The sequence below is a fragment of the Centropristis striata genome, chromosome 16 (assembly GCF_030273125.1).
Source record: "Centropristis striata isolate RG_2023a ecotype Rhode Island chromosome 16, C.striata_1.0, whole genome shotgun sequence".
NCBI classification, from domain to species: domain Eukaryota; kingdom Metazoa; phylum Chordata; class Actinopteri; order Perciformes; family Serranidae; genus Centropristis; species Centropristis striata.
The window spans coordinates 1,698,670-1,716,869 of NC_081532.1; the positions used below are offsets into that span (position 1 = coordinate 1,698,670).

Consider the following 18,200-nt stretch of genomic DNA (forward strand, 5'->3'; position numbering starts at 1 on the left):
AAACAATGAGCGCTGGGACTTTGGGGGTTTGTGAGGGCCGGCTGAGATGATGGCAGAGGAGGAGAGGAGGGCCACACTGGAAAAAAAAAAGGAGATAAAAACCAGATCAAACAGTAAATCTGAGGGAAATGATCTTGCTGCATGGACAGATAATTTACCTTGACAAGATTTCTTGAATTAAGATTGTTAAATCTTAAAACAAGATAAATAATCTAACACTTCTAAATCTTTTTTTATCTTGGTAAGAACCACATCATTTGTTTTTCATCATTTTTACATCTATTTTTGTTCAGTTTGTGTCTTTTTTGTTCATTTTGTGTCTTTTTAATGGTCATTATATGTTTTTTTTGGTCATTTTGTAACTTTTTTGGTCAATTTGGGTCTTTTTTTTGGTCAGTTTGTCTTTTTTTGTTGTTGTCTTTTTTGGTCATTTTGTAACTTTTTGGTCAATTTGTGTCTTTTTTGGTCAATTTGTGTCTTTTTAGTGGTCATTTGTACATATGTTTTTGGTAATTTTGTGTCTTTTTAATGGTCATTTTTATGGTCTATTTTATTATTGGTCTATTTTTTATCAGTTTGTTTCTTTTTTGGTTATTTCACGTCTTTTTTGTTCATTTTGTGTATTTTTAATGGTCATTATATGTCTTTTTTGATCATTTTGTGTCTTTTTTGGTCAATTTGTGTCTTTTTTTGGTCAATTTGTGTATTTTTTAGTATTTTTTTAAATCTACAGTCATGGAAACATTCTTGACAAAAACCAAAATCATTATAAATAAAACCATGTTAAATGTCTAGATATCAGCTGTTAAATTAAACTCTTATCAGCTATTTTGTTGCTATCATTATATTTGTCCAAACAAATGTACCTTTAGTTGTACCAGACATTAAGAGTTAATTTCTCATATTTTAGGTGTTCAACATGCTTATTTCTAGATTGAATAATCTTAATTTAAGAAATCTTGTCAAGGTAAATTATCTGTCCATGCAGCAAGATCATTTCCCTCAGATTTACTGTCTGATCTGGTTTTTAGACTAAACACCTTTTTTTTTACAGTGTATATCTAAACATGTTGAATGATTAAGTTTATTTTTCTTAAAATAACTATTTCTGCTGTGTCTCTTTTTATACTTCAATGTACATCTTTTTTTGGTGATTTTACATCTTATTGTTTAGTTATTTTTTTTCTTTTTTAGGTCATTTTTACGTCTTTTTGGTGTCTTTTTTGGTCATTTTGTGTCTTTATTTTTCAGCATGCTTATTTCTAGATTAAATAATCTTAATTGAAGCAATCTTGTCAAGGCAGCAAGATCATTTCCCTCAGATTTACTGTTTTATCAGATTTTTAGACGAAACACCTTTTTTTACAGTGTGTGTCTAAACATGTTGAATTATTTATATATAAATCTTTTTTTGGTGATTTTACATCTTATTGTTTAGTTATTTTTTGTCTTTTTTAGGCCATTTTGTGTCTTTTTTTATAATTTTTGTGTCTTTTTTGGATCTTTTTTGGTCATTTTTACGTCTTTTTGGTGTCTTTTTTGGTAATTTTGTGTCTTTATTTTTCAGCATGCTTATTTTTATCTGTTTTTTTAGACACACCTTTTTCTGCAGTGTGGTGGTGGTAGAGGGGAGCAGCAGATCTGGGGGTAGATATGGGGGCGGATGGCCAGGAGGGCAGGTGGTTGCTGTCATTAGCTCCAGATTAAAGCAGAGGGCAACTCCAGAGGACTCACCTCTGATTCACACAGTGGTACTGCAGGCAAGGACAAGCCTCCCAGGAGACACACACACACACACACACACACACACACAGACACACACATGTGAGCACACATGCTCAGTAGTGATTCACTGGATTACCCAGAGGCTCACGAAAACACACACTCTTATAGGCATATAACACCCCCTCCTCATTTAGCATAACTACACACTAGATACAGCGTGACTCACGAGAACATGCCCACTCCCACACACATGCCACATACAGAGACTCACAAACACACACATCACTGAGCTAATTAATCAAATCTCCCGTTTTAATTAGGATTCAAATCAGTTGCTGTGGGAACCTTGTTGCCCCCTTTGGAATCTAAAGGTAAAGACGCCGCTGCCTCCATCACTCTGCAGGAAGCTGGAACGAGGAGGACAAATCCATAATACCCACAATGATTCAGCCGGCTGCGCTCTACATTGAGTTTTCACACAGACACATTTTTCTGGGGAGGCCTGGAGGTGCCCGGTCCCAGCTTCAATCTGGGCTCAGTCATAGAGAGGGCCGCAAAAATGGAGAAAATGTGGAATTATGACGGCTCACGACGTGGCAGCGCTAATTATGGCCTCGGGGCAATCGCACCGAGCACTACTGTTATACTGTGGATTTCTTCTTCTTCCTCTTTCGGACACAATTTCGTCCCGCTACTAGTCCTACAACTTGAAGAGTTGCAGGACAAATTATATATCAAAAAGTCGCGAAAAACTGCCCAAAATTTTGCATTGAAATGAATGGGACAGCGGGGGAAAAAATGAGCGAAAAGAACAATAATTGGAGATCTTTAAACGTCTACTTCTCCGGCATAATTTCACCTAGAGACTCCATTTAAACTTTAAACAGTAGACACAAGTCTTGTGTATCGGTGTATTAATCCACGTTTCGATAGGTCATATAGTTTTTTATCAATCCCTGTTCAATGACCATGATCATTTTTGGAGAAATTCTGAGATTATAATGGGTGTGTATTGCACGGAATGTTCGTGTCACAGTGTGTGACATCATCGCCAGAGTGTAGAGGGAGAGAAAAAACTGTCAAAAAATTAATTTGAAAACTGCGCTCCAGGCCGCAAATTCCACTCTACAGAAATAATTTATACATAGAAACGTAGGAAAATTAGTCTTCTCACTCACAATCCTCTGGTGAAGCTGTCAGAGTTATAGTTTGGGCGTAGGACGCACAGATGATCCACCAACACCACCAACAGCCTCATTGGCTCCCATATTAAAAACGCAGGAAGATTTCTGAAAAAGGGAGATGGTACAGTTTTTTTTAGATCGCTCTAACAAAGCTATTTTTTCATTTTTCTTTAAAAAAAAACATATGTAGGCGTTCAGGAAGAACTCAGGGCGCTCAAAGTGAAGTCGGATCAATGATAGGTATTATGGTTTTGCCAAAAATGCTTTCTGTTCGAGGCCAGAAATTCCAGTCTGTCCAACTCTGCTGTCACTGTTCAGGAACATTCAGGTGGCAGTCAAGTCTGTTGATTGCTTTGATGTGATTACAGTTATAGATACACGCACACATGCGCGTAAGTGCGCACACTCTTCCAGATACACGTTTCACACACACACACACACACACACACACATACACACACACACACACACACACACACACAAACACACGCGCACACACACACACACACACACACACACACACACACACATTTTGAGGTTAAAGGGCATAGTTATAAATCTCTGAAGAATCTCATCATAGTGTACACACACCGGCAGTAGCCTCCGTGGCCCTTTCAGAATTTCCCCAGAGGAAATTTTCTAGTTTTGCATCTGTTGTGTCATTTTTTCATTTTGTGTCTTTTTTTAAGTCATTTTGTGTCTTTATGTGTCTTTTTTGGTAATTTTGTGTCTGTTGTTGTGTCTTTTTTAGTTATTTTGTGTCTTTTTTTTGTCATTTTGTGTCTTTTTTGGTCATTTTGTGTCTTTTTTTAGTCATTTTGTGTCTTCTTATGTATTTTTCCCCGAGCATTGCGTTTTTACACAGACACATTTTTCTGGGGAGGCCTTTAGGTGCCTGATCCCAACTTCAGCTTGGGCTCAGTCATAGAGAGGGGCACAAAAGTGGAGAAAATGTGGAATTATGACGGCTCACGACGCCGCCGCGCTAATACAATGTTACCTCGAAAGACCGTGTGTGTGTGTGTTGGCGTCTAAAAGGGGATGGCTCACGGTTTGCAGGGGCCCGAACCAATCGATCTCTAACACACGGCTGCCATTCTGCTCTGAAAGTTTTCACGTGGAGAGGCATGTAAAGGCACTTTCACACAGTTCTAATAGGCTGCTTATCTGCGCTATTACCGCAGCCTTTGCAATTTCAGCCTCTGCACTGTGCTACAGTACGCCTGGTGCAAGAAGTTGGCCCTGGAAACATCATTCACAGTGTTCTCACAAGGGCTCCATTAGTGATCAATAGGATATATTTGTGAGAATCAGCTCAGCACTTTCATTTTCTGTCTGACTGCTTGTGGGAGCAAGTCAGAGGAATCAATATGCTAACATTTCTGTTAATTTCAATCAGACTGAGGAAATATTTATTCAGTGACTAATGGGGGGTCTATTTTTAAGCCATGTGGAGGTTTTTTTTTGTGTTAATAGTGTTTCATATATTCATCACATGTTGATAGATCTACCATCAGATTATCTTAATAGCTGTAGTTAATACAACATTTTGGTCAACTGAGGTTGTTTTCAAACGTTATCTAACATGAAGGATAACGTAAAAACGGATAAAAATACATTTTAAGACTATTATACTACTATACATCAACCACATACATATACGGTCGCTCCATAAAGTTGGAATGATTTAGTTTTCAGACACAACTCTCTGTTAATTGTGGTTTCATTTTCATTGTGATTCAAGAATTTTGTGTCATTTTTCGGTCATTTTTACATCTATTTTCTGTCATTTTGTGTCTTTTTTAGTCATTTTTACATCTATTTTTGGTCATTTTGTGTCTTTTTTTAGTAATTTTTACATCTATTTTTGGTCATTTTGTGTCTTTTTTGATCATTTTTACATCTCTATTTGGTCAATTTGTTTCTATTTCAATAATTTTGTGTCATTTTTCAGTCATTTTTACATCTATTTTCTGTCATTTTGTGTCTTTTTTTAGTAATTTTTACATCTATTTTTGGTCATTTTGTGTCTTTTTTGATCATTTTTACATCTCTATTTGGTCAATTTGTTTCTATTTCAATAATTTTGTGTCATTTTTCAGTCATTTTTGCATCTATTATCGGTCGGGTCACTTTAGACCCACGTTCATGCTCATCATACATCCTAATTTTATGTTTTCTTTTATTCATTTTTTAATAAATCCTTTTTTGTGTCACTACTCTTCTAATGCACAACATGGGTCAAAAATGACCCATATCCATTTTTTAGCTAAGTAGCTTGCTAAGCTAACTACTTAGCTAACTTCTTGGCTAAGTATTTAGCTAAGTAGCCTGCTAACTACTGGCTAAGTATTTAGCTAAGTAGCTTGCTAAGCTAACTGTATAGCTAACTTCTTGGCTAAAATGACCCGTATCCATTTTCAATGTTATTTCATATACGGCTGAGTGTTTCTATTATACATCTTTGAAATTCCATGTATTTAGTAAATATCTCAGGGTTTTTTTTTTTAATAAATCATCCTTTTTATCTTTTCCTTTCCTTTTTATCAAAATATTTTTCCTGAGTATCGGTATCGAGTTGAAAATTTTAGTATCGTGACAACCCTATTTAACAGTTGAAGATGTGGAAATCAATGCGGGTCATTTTTTTTTTTACCCATGTTGTGCATTAGAAGGGGTGTTAATATGTTTCTTTTTTGTGTCTTTTTTGGTAAAGTTGTGTCTGTTGTGTCTTTTTTGGTAAAGTTGTGTCTGTTGTGTCTTTTTTGGTCATTTTGTGTCTTTTTTGGTCATTTTGTGTCTTTTTTGGTCATTTTGTGTCTTTTTTGATCATTTTGTGTCACTCATTTTCAAAAGTATCGAGTATCTGAAGCTTGTTATCATAGTTGATGTTTCTTTTTGCACAACTGTTTTTATTATAAATATTTAACTCTGGGCTGTTTTGTCCATATTTGAATCCTTTTCATGTCTTTTCGTGTCTTTTTGAAGTAATTTTGTGTCTGTTGTGTCTTTTTTAATTATTTTGTGTCTTTTTTGGTCATTTTGTGTCTTTTTTGGTAATTTTGTGTCTTTTTTAGTTATTTTGTGTCTTTTTTGGTCATTTTGTGTCTTTTTTTGGTCATTTTGTGTCTTTTTTAGTTATTTTGTGTCTTTTTCTGGTCATTTTGTGTCTTTTTTAGTCATTTTGTGTTTTGAATATCGTTATCGAGTTGAAAATTTTCGTATCGTGACAACCCTATAAACAGTTGAAGACGTGGAAATGAATGTGTGTCATTTTTGACCCATGTTGTGCATTATATATAATAATAATATGTTGCATCAAAGGGTTAAAAGAGGCAGGATGAATAAGCTGAAACGTCTAGTGGAAGTCTGTCCCGAGTGTCTTAATATCAGCTCAGGTGGAGAGTGGACTTGATGAATTAAAGGCGGAGAGGATGCCAAGTAAAGCCATTAGGATACAGGAACTCAGGCGTGTGTCTGGCTCGCCGGTTGTCATGGTTGCGGTGTTTATCACCTCTTTCTGCCGACAGAAGCCCAGGGGCAAATCAGATTGGCTTCAGACAGAGAGACAGAGAGAGAGAGAGGAGAGCTGGTGAGTGAGGGGGAGGACATATTGGCAGAGTGGAGGGGTGAAATGCCAACACGCTGCAGAGGACGGCTCTGGACAAATGTCAATGTGGCTTATTCATGATAAGATTTGGTTGTTTTTTTAACTTTGAGAGGCGCTATATGCCTGAAATTATCAGATGATTATTAGTTTTAACTCGGCAAACCTTTATTTTAACCCTCTGGAGGCTCCGAAAGAGCCAAAAGACTTGAAAACAAACTGTGAATTTACCTTTTAAAGTTCTGGCTGTAAACTCCATGAGGCCAGTTTCAGTTTGACAAAATGACTAAAAAAAAAGACACAAAATGACTAAAAGACACAAAATAACTAAGAAAGACACAACAAAAGACACAAAATGACCCAAAAAAAGGACAAAATGACTAAAAAAAGACACAAAATGACAAAAAACACACACAAAATAACTAAAAAAGACACAACAAAAGACACAAAATGACCAAAAAAAAGAAGACAAAATGACAAAAAAAGACAAAATGACCAAAAAACACACAAAATGACCAAAAAACACACAAAATAACTAAAAAGGACACAACAAAAGACACAAAATGACCAAAAAAAAAAGACAAAATGACCAAAAAACACACAAAATGACAAAAAAAAGACACAAAATAACCAGAAAAGACGCAACAATAGACACAAAACGACTAAAAAAAGACACAAAATGACCAAAAAAGACACAAAATGACCAAAAAAAGACACAAAATGACCAAAAAAGACACAAAATAACTAAAAAAGACACAAAATGACCAAAAAAGACACAAAATAACTAAAAAAGACACAAAATGACCAAAAAAGACACAAAATAACTAAAAAAGACACAAAATGACCTGCAGAATGACTCATCAGTATTGAAGCATGACTTGTTGCCTCCATCAGAGTATAAAACAAAGCAGCGTGGAGCCCTACTGTACATTTACCTCTAAAGTTCTGGCTGTAAACTCCATGAGGCCAGTTTCAGTTTGATGATGATATACCAAGTAAAACTGGAGACAAGCTCAAATAGATTTAGTATCAAATGATAGAACTGGATGGAACCCTCTTATATGGTAGATTTGACACCTTTGGTCACATTTGACACATTTACAATTCTTTATTGAGCATGATAGTGTTTTGAAAGTTTAAAAAAAAGATTCAAAATCATTTTATGATGGACTAAAGGACTAAAAAAGACACAAAATGACCAAAAAAGACACAAAATGACCAAAAAAGACACAAAAAGACGCAAAATGACAAAAAATACACAAAATGAGAAGACACAATGACCAAAAAAACTCACAGAACACACAAAATGACCAAAAAAAGATATATTTTTTTAATTCTGTGATAAAAAATAACAGATTGGCAGCTTTTTAACAGGAGCCTGGAAAGCTTTTAAATCTGACACCATCCTTAAAAAATCAGGTGACTGTCTCCTCATTTCCATAATGACAAAATTAAAAAAAAAGTATATGGAAATAAAGACGGCAGGTAAAAATAAATAAATAAAAAATATAAATATTAAAAATATATTCTTAAATGAATAGATAATTAAAATAATCAAATTTAAAATTGATAAATACATTTTAAAAAATGAATGAAAACATAAATAAAATGGAATAATAAATAGGAAAATGAATCAAATACAATGGCAAATCAATAAAAAAGCAACAACAAAAAAACTTTTTTCACATTTTAAAAAACATTTAATTCTTAATTCATTCTTTAATAGATAGTTAAAACAATCAAAATTAAAATTGATAAAAATGTAAAAATGAATGAAAACGTATATAAATTGGAATAATAAATAGGAGAGTGAAGGGTAAATCGATAAAAAAAAAGCAAAATTAAAATAAAAATATCAATTTATGTCACATTTTAAAGAATGCCTTCATGTATTATCTATTATTTTTGGTAGCCTACATTTAATCGCATGTTAATGTATTTATTGAGTCATTTATTTATTTCCTTCTTTTTTTTATGACTAAAAAAGACACAAAGTGACCAAAAAAAGACACAAAAAGACGCAAAATGACCAAAAATACACAAAATGAGAAGACAGAATAAATAAATAAAAAATGAATGAAAACATAAATAAAATGGAATAATAAAATAACAAAAGACACAAAATGACTAAAAAAGACACAAAATGACCAAAAAAAGACACAAAAAGACGCAAAATTACCAAAAATACACAAAATGAGAAGACAGAATAAATAAATAAAAAAATAATGAAAACATAAATAAAATGGAATAATAAATAGGAAAATGAATCAACACAATGGCAAATCAATAAAAAAGCAAACAATAAATAAAATAATTTTTGGTACATTTAATTGCATATTAATGTATTAATTGAGTCATTTATTTATTTCTCTTCTTCTTCTTATTTATCTCTCTTCTTTTTCACACCTGTCTTACTTTGATGTCTCAGTGGACCACTTATAAATATGTTAAGGGCATTAATAAATTAACAGATTTTTTTTTTTTTTAATTCTGTGATAAAAATAACAGATTGGCAGCTTTTTAACAGGAGCCTGGAAAGCTTCTAAATCTGACACCATCCTTAAAAATCAGGTGACTGTCTCCTCATTTGCATAATGAAAAATAAAATAAAAATAAATAAATTAAAAATATAAATTTGAAATATATATTCTTAAATGAATAGATAATTAAAATAATCTAATTTAAAATGGATAAATAAATTTAAAAAATGAATGAAAACATAAATAAAATGGAATAATAAATAGGAAATGTAATCAATACAATGTCAAATCAATAAAAAAGCAAAAAAAGATAAATAAATCAAAAATGAATGAAGACATAAATAAAATAGAATAATAAATAATAAATTGAATCAATACAATGGCAAATCAATAAAAAAGCAAAAAAAGATAAATAAAAAAATAAAAAAATAATGAAAACATAAATAAAATGGAATTATAAATAGGAAATTGAATCAATACAATGGATATTAATGTATTTATTGAGTCATTTATTTATTTCTCTTAGCTGTTTGCTAAAAAAGCAAAATAAAAGATACATAAAAAAAATAAAAAAATAAAGAAAACATAAATAAAATGGAATAATGAATAGGAAATTGAATCAATACAATGGAAAATCAATAAAAAAGCAAAAAATAAATAATTTTTGGTACATTTAATCGCATATTAATGTACTTATTGAGTCATTTATTTATTTCTCTTGGCTGTTTACTTCTTTTTTTTTCACACCTGTCTTACTTTGATGTCTCAGTGGACCACTTATAAATATGTTAAGGGCATTAATAAATTAACAGATTTTTTTTTTTTTAATTCTGTGATAAAAATAACAGATTGGCAGCTTTTTAACAGGAGCCTGGAAAGCTTCTAAATCTGACACCATCCTTTTAAAGAAAAATAAGAGAATCAGGTGTTAAATGTAGCCCACCCTCCCCGGTGGCCTGCTCCTGCCCCCTAGCGGCCCCTGGACCAATCATCCCGGTGTGGAGCCTCTTGTCCAGGTGCATTAGGACAGGTGGGGGGTCCAATCTCCATTAAACCCTCCTGGCTGTCATGTTGCTATCTGACAAGACAATTCACATCCAATCCACTAGTGGAGCGGCTCTGATTGGCTAAGGAGATGAAATAAAAAATGACATTTACCGTCTAGGACAAGTGGTCGTCATAGTGCACATTCTCAATGTAGCATCATAATCATAAACAGATGTTTATAACAGCTGTTTGTTTCCATCCAGGTGGCTGCCTGTCCCCCTTCCCCTGCAGCTCACAATGAAACCACTTCTGACACACGTGTTGGCTCTCAAGCCCCGCCCCCCCTCAGAACGCTCAGAGCCAATCAGAAGGCGGCATAAGGAAACAGCAGCCAATCAGAGCGCGTCTTGTTTAGGAGACGTTCACACACACACAGCGAGGCCCTGCTGCTGTCAACAGGGAGGAAGGTATGATACAATGTTACCGGCTTCTTCAATTACTTTAAAGTTTTTCTGCTTTTGCTGGAAACAAACTATCAATTAAAGCAGTTAGAGCTTATTTTAAAGAGTATTTGGTGATATTAAGTGATTATTTTGTAGCTTTTAGCGCACATTTAGGTTTATAGCCTTATTTCTCTAAGCTAAGTGTTGACTAAATGATCATTGTAGCGGGTTTTTATTGCTGCTGGTGGTGTTTTTGTGTGTTTCTGTGCTATTAGAGGTTCTGGTTCAGTTTGTGGCGGTGTGGCTGCTCCCTGTTTTAGCTGACACCTGGCTGAATAGAGAAACCACCAGACACAGTGTGTGAATAGCTTGTATTGTGGGCGCTGGCTGTGTGTGTGTGTGTGTGTGTGTGTGTGTGTGTGTGTGTGTGTGTGTGTGTGTGTGTGTGTGTGTGTTCAGACCTATAGCCTATAGGATGAAATGTTGATTTTTAGAGGTGACAGACACAATAATCTTTAATAAAACTCTTTGAGTTCACTGTGTTTTCTAGTAGTTCTTCTAGTTTGCTGTTCCCTTTTTTGGTCTGATTAAGATTAAGGTTAATTACTTTATTAATCCCACAATGGGGAAATTCAACTTCTGCATTTGGACGGGCTGGTGGCTTTTGTAAAGCACTTTGAGTTGCATTTATATGTCTGAAACGCGCTATATAAATGAAGTTTGATTGATTGATTGGTTGATTTAACCCATCTTTTTTAGACACAAGTGAACACACCATGCAAGGAGCATGGTGACCTAACAATCATCAATGTTGATGATACGGTTATAGAGGAAAAACTATTATTATTACTATTATTATTACTAAACTATAATTAATCTAAGGGAAACAGGCTTCATCTTGAGCGGCCGTTTTCCGCTTGGTCCTAGTGCCTGACACTTCTCTATTGGACGGTAAAAACTGAAGGGGACAAAAACGACCTTTTGTAAAAAAGTTCAGGTCAACAATAGCCTACCGCAGGGCCGGTTCTAGCCCATTGGCTGCCCTAGGCGATATTGAGATTTTGCGCCCCCCCTATGCTGTACACTAATATTTGATACATGAACTACAAGGTCTCAGAACATTTTTATTTTTAGAAACTTTGGAACTTTACCAACAACAACTGAATTGAAAATAAGAATAAATAAATGAGAAAACACAGATCTGTTGATTGTAAAGACTGAAAATAAATAAAATGTACAAATGCAATAAAAATAAATATAAAAAATTAAGAAATGTAAAAATGTAAGTACTATGGTATTTCACCATCAAAGGTTAAAGTTATATGGTATTTCACCATCAAAGTGTAAAGTAGACGTATCATATTTTATATAATATAATATTATATTTTCATTTGAAATATGGGTTGGGGCATGTTCATTTAATTCAATGAGGGTTTTATTGCCCATGCTTTTTAAAAAATGTTTCGTTAATCAATGTTGTTAAAACAAAGATGTATGCTTAAGGGCGCCACAAGGGGGCGCCCCCTGCCAATTTGGCGCCCTAGGCAGCCGCCTTGGTGGCCTGTAGGAATAACCGGCCCTGGCCTACCGCATCAGCAATTAAAACATATCTGATATGCTACTGTCAAAACTTAAAAATAAAAGCGTCTTTAAAATGATCTTTCAAAAAAAGTTTTATTAAATGAGTCCACAAAGAATATGCAAGCTTTAACAAGATTGTGCAATAAATTGCAAAATCGCAGTTTAATATCAGAAAGACACTAACAAGACGGCCATACTTTGGCGACAGCGACACAATAAACAAGTCTCTTTGTAAAAAAACAAATCAAACTAGTAAGTATCCATATTATTATATATATATATATATGTATATATATTATATCCAATCACAGGACGCGTAAATGTCCCGTTCAACGTGAGGCCAGCGAGAGCAGCTGTTCTCAACCTTGGGGTCGGGACCCCAGTTGGGGTCGCGAGATGATTTCTGGGGGTCGCCAAATCATCTAGGAAGTCAGCTCTGTCTCCACTGTGTTAAAGTGTTCATGTGTTAATGTGTTTTAGTCTTTTTGTGTCTTTTTTGGTCATTTTGTGTCTTTTTTTAAATTTATTTTTTATCACTTTGTGTCTTTTTGGTCATTTTGTGTCTTTTTTTGGTCAATTTGTGTCTTTTTTTTTTAGTCATTTTGTGTCATTTTTGGTAATTTTGTGTCTTTTTTCAATCATTTTGTGGTCAATTTGTGCCTTTTTGGGGGTATTTTTTTTTTTTTTTTTGGTAATTTTTTGTCTTGTCATTTTGTGTATTTTTTTGGTCATTTTGTGTATTTTTTTGGTCATTTTGTGTCTTTTTTGGTAATTTTGTGACTTTTTTTGGTCATTTTGTGTCTTTTTTATATCATTTTGTGGTCAATTTGTGCCTTTTTTGGTATTTTTTTGTGATTTATTTTGGTAATTTTGTGTCTTTTTTTGTCATTTTGTGTCTTTTGGTAATTTTGTGTCTTTTTTTGGTCATTTTGTGTCTTTTTTGGTCATTTTATACATTTTTTTGGTCATTTTGTGTCTTTTTTGGTCATTTGTGTCTTTTTTGGTCATTTTGTGTCTTTTTTGGTAAATTTGTGTCTTTTTTTAGTCATTTTGTTTCTTTTTTTGGTCATTTTGTTTCTTTTTAGGGTGATCTGAACTGTGTGAGATTGTGTTCATTGAGTGGGGGGTCATGGACAACATGCATGTTAAATTGGGGGTCGCGACTCAAAAAGGTTGAGAACTACTGAGCTAGAGGGCCTAACTGACACAACTCGTGATCTGATTGGCTATCGCAACTATTGATCAACTGTATTGGCCCGTTCACTTACAGTGCACAGACGCCCGCATCGTTGATTCTGAAGGCCCGGGCAGATTTCATACAGCCTGGCAACATAAGATAGCTAAATTCTGATTGGATAAAAACTCTAACCTAAAAACAACAGCACTGGAAAGAGCATAATCATAAAGAAATAATAATAAATAATAATAAAGAGCATAGTCTCAAACTCGCGGCCCGTGGGCCAATTGCGGCCCTCAAGACGATATTTTGTGGCCCCCACCTTGATATGAAAGTTTAATGTGGAAGGTCCCTTTAATTACTTATTTTGGTAATTTTGTGTCTCTTTTTTTGGTATTTGTGTCTTTTTTAATAATTTTGTGTCTTTTTTTGGTAATTCTGTGTCTTTCTTTGGCCATTTTGTGTCTTTTTTAAATCATTTTGTGTCTTTTTTTAATAATTTTGTGGGGTTTTTTGGTCATTTTGTGTCTTTTTTTGGTAATTCTGTGTCTTTCTTTGGTCATTTTGTGTCTTTTTTTCTAATTTTGTGGGGTTTTTTGGTAATTCTGTGTCTTTTCTGGGTCATTTTGTGTCTTTTTTAAAATCGTTTTGTGTCTTTTTTCCAATTTTGTAGGGTTTTTTGGTCATTTTGTGTCTTTTTTTGGTCATTTTGTGTCTTTTTTGGTCATTTTGTGTCTTTTTTGGGTCATTTTGTGTCTTTTTTGGTAATTCTATGTATTTTTTCGTCATTTCGTGTCTTTGCGGCCCCCAAGTAATTTGAGTTTGAGACCCCTGTTTTAGATATTTAGGGAAAGTAAATGAAAAATTAAATGAACCTTTATCATAATCATGATCATGATTTCTGGTTATGTTAGGCCAGCAGAGAAGGCCTTGCTGGCCCTGACGGCCCACCACTGCTATTACTATTATTATTATTATTAGTAGTATTATTAATATTATTATTATTATTATTGCTATTACTAAACTATAATTAATCTAAGGGAAACAGGCTTCAGCTTGAGCGGCCGTTTTCTGCTTGGTCCTTGTGCCTGATGCTTCTCTATTGGACAGTTAGTAAGTAAGTAAATAAATAACTAAGTAAACTTTATTTATATAGCACCTTTCGCAGGTGGATAAACAAGTCAAAATGAATAAAATAAAATAACATAAAAATAAAATAAAAAATGTACATTCAAGTTTTAAAAGACCAAAACAACAGCAATTAAACAACCATAGCAGATGCAAAGCAACTAAAAAAAAGTCTTCAGTCATAACTCATAATTACCACCGTGCCTATAGGCCTCTAACACAGAGGGGGTCTGGATCTGAATAGTACTATTACTATTATCATTATTATTATTATTATTATTATTATTACTATTATTATTACTAAGCTATAATTAGTCTAAGGGAAACAGGCTTCAAATTGAGCAGGCGTTTTCCACTTGGTCCTAGTGACTGACGCTTCTCTATTGGACAGTAAGTAAGTAAGTAAGTAAGTAGTCAAGTAAGTAAGTAGTTAAGTAAGTACGTAGTTAATTCAGTACGTAAGTAGTTAAGTAAGTACGTAAGTGGTTAAGTAAGTAAGTTAGTAGTTAAGTAAGTAAGTAGTTAAGTAAGTAAGTAGTTAAGTGAGTAAGTAACTAAGTAAGTAAGCAAGTAAGTAAGTAAGTAAGCAAGTAAGTAGGTAAGTAAGTAAGTAGTTAAGTAAGTAGTTAAGTAAGTAGTTAAGTAAGTAAGTAAGTAGTTAAGTAAGTAAGTAAGTAACTAAGTAGTTAAGTAAGTAAGTAAGTAGTTAAGTAAGTAGTTAAGTAAGTACGTAGTTAAGTAAGTACGTAAGTAGTTAAGTAAGTAAGTAAGTAGTTAAGTAAGTAAGTAAGTAAGTAGTTAAGTAAGTAAGTAAGTAGTTAAGTAAGTAAGTAAGTAAGTAAGTAAGTAACTAAGTAACTAAGTAGTTAAGTAAGTAAGTAAGTAGTTAAGTAAGTAAGTAAGTAGTTAAGTAAGTAAGTAAGTAGTTAAGTAAGTAGTTAAGTAAGTAAGTAAGTAAGTAACTAAGTAGTTAAGTAAGTAAGTAGTTAAGTAAGTAGTTAAGTAAGTAAGTAAGTAGTTAAGTAAGTAAGTTAGTAGTTAAGTAAGTAAGTTAGTAGTTTAAGTAAGTAAGTAAGTAGTTAAATAAGTAAGTAAGTAAGTAAGTAAGCAACTAAGTAGTTAAGTAAGTAAGTAGTTAAGTAAGTAAGTAGTTAAGTAAGTACGTAAGTAAGTATAGCAGTAAGTAACAACCATAGCAGACCCAAAGCAACTAAAAAAATGTCTACAGTTGGCTTCTAAAAGTGAGGTAAAAACTGAAGGGGACAAAAACGGCCTTTTGATAAAAACTGCAGGGACATGTCCCCTGTGTCCCCCCAAAAAAAGACCTCCGTCCCTCTGGGCCTCTAACACAGAGGGGTCCTGGTCTGGGTTAAGCTGTGTTGTTTCGGTCCCTTTGACTCTCTGATCCTTTTTATTTCCCCGTGTCTGTGTGTGTGTGTGTGTGTGTGTGTGTGTGTGTGTTTAACAGGAGGCTCTCCATCATCATAGCGGTGTTCAGGCTGACTCGGTGTGTCCAGGTGCTGAGGACTAGACTCACCTGTCCTCCTGTTCGTGGTCGCGTCCTGCTGTCGGCCCGCAGACACACAACCTCGTCTTTAGTGGAGAAGATGCCGCAGACTCACAAGTCCAGAAACGCTCCAGCAGCTGCAGGAGCAGCAGGAGCAGCTGAGTCCTCCGGGACGGGACCAGGAGGAGCCTCAGGAGGAGGTGAGGAGCAGGAGAAGGTGTCCAGGAAGGAGTGCCAGGCTGCAGGAGGAGCAGGAGGAGGAGGAGGAGCAGGAGGAGGAGAAGATAATATAGGAGACAACCAGATCATCAAGTCCCCCAGTGACCCCAAACAGTACAGGTAAAGGAAAACCATACCAGTGGTGGGAAGTAACTAAGTACATTTACTCAACTACTGCACTTAAGAACAATTTTGAGGTACTTTTACTTAACTTTATACTTCTACTTTACCACATTTTGAAGCAAATATTGTACTTTTTACTCCACTACATTTAGCTGACAGCTTTAGTTACTTTCAGGTCAAGATTTAACATAAAAAACATCATAAATTGAAAATGATTAGACATTTTTCAGTATTACAGTATATCAAGTAAATAGTGAAATAATTATATATGTGTTTTACATTAAATGAACTGGTATTTTAATAAGTTAATGACACATTTATTTATTTAAATGTATTCATATATTTCATTCTGTCTCCTTTTTTTTCCTCCAAAAAAATTAAAAATGCATTAATAATAATCCAATAATATATTTGGAATATGTAGAATATAACACATATAACAATACTTTTACTTCAGTAAGTTTTGAATGCAGGACTTTTACTGTAGTGGAGTAAATTCACAGTGTGTATTAGTACTTTTACTGCAGTAAAGGATCTGAATACTCTCCATATTCAACCGTTCATGTTGCTTTTCTCTTGTGTATTCCAGTTACACGTTGTACTGTAACCCTGTTGCATGATTAATCTCATTTATCTATTTTGTCCTTTAATCTCTGTTATTAATAATAATATGACTCTACAGTGCAGCGATACGAGAAAGAGGATACTATTTTCTCATATTCTCCAAAGTGAAAGTGCTGATAAAAATGACCCAGATCCACTAACCCAGATCCAGAAACTCTTCCAGCTGGATCAGAACAGTATTATTGTAGTTTTATGGGACGATTTCATGCTATGAGCACACGCCACTGGCTCAGACCTCCGCGGGGCACAAAGAGAGAGACATTTAGTGGGAAAAAGCTTAGAAGAAGAGTCTCAAAGGGTCTGAGGAGCTGTCTGCACAGAGAGATTTGTTTTAGCAGACGGGTCAAAATAAGAAAAAAACAACGAAGGCTGTAAAACTCAATGAAACAACAGTTGTTGTTTTTTTCTCAAAGCTCTCGAAAAAGGTGCTGTTTCACCTTTTTCACCTTTGACCTTTCGCGTTATATGGGTGAAATTATCAGATGATTATTTGTCTTGACTCGGCAAACCTTTATTTTAAAAGGTTTTGTTAATTCACCTGAGGTTTCCAAGTAAAAAATATAAAATAGATATGCTCTTTAATGAATAGATAGTAATTAAAATTCATAAAAATGTAAAAATGAATGAAAACAAAAATAGATTGCCTCCATTTGTTTTCTATTATTTTTGGTACATTTAAAAAAAATAATATATAATATAAAACTTGTATCGCTCAAATTAACACGAAAAAAACATCCTGCTAATTTAAAAAAATAAATAAATGAGTGACTCATGAATACATTCTTTAATGAATAGATATTTAAAATAATTAAAATGGTGAAATGAATGAAAATGTATATAAATTGGAATAATAAATAGAAAAGTGAAGGGTAAATAGATAAAAAAGCAAATTAAAACAAAAATTGCACTATAAAAAATAAATGAGTGACTCAATAAATAAGTTACTATGCCATCAATTGTACTAAAATATTTACAAAAATTTTTTGGGCATTAATTCATTGATAAAATTTGACAGATATTTATTTTTTAATTTTAACTTTTAAAAAAATGTAATTGTTAATTTATTCTTCAATGGATAGTTAAAATAATCAAAATTAAAATTGAGAAAAATTAATAAACGTATATAAAATGGAATAATAAATAGAAAAGTGAAGGGAAAATCAATAAAAAAAGCAAATTAAAACAAAAATATCAATTTAAAAAATAAAAAATTAATAAATGAGTGACTGAAAAAATAAGGTACTATGTCATCAATTATACTAAAATATTTACAAAAAAATGTTGGCATTAATTAATTGCTAAAATTTTACAGATATTTATATTTTATATATTTTTTAATTTTTTTACCTTTGGAATAATCCTGCTATTTATTAACTTTCCATTTAATTTTCACTTTAAAAAAAATACACTTTCAC

At 33.4% G+C, this 18,200-nt stretch overlaps 1 protein-coding gene across 1 annotated transcript in view; it reads left to right on the forward strand.

Moving 5' to 3' along the window:
* Nucleotides 1-9,951: 9,951 nt before the first annotated feature.
* Nucleotides 9,952-18,200, forward strand: part of LOC131988121 (nardilysin-like) — a 73,602-nt gene continuing 65,353 nt past the window's right edge. The window contains 2 exon segments of the mRNA XM_059353148.1: nt 9,952-10,450; nt 15,781-16,158. Of these exon segments, the coding sequence (XP_059209131.1) occupies nt 10,281-10,450; nt 15,781-16,158 (548 nt within the window). The 5' untranslated portion in view covers nt 9,952-10,280.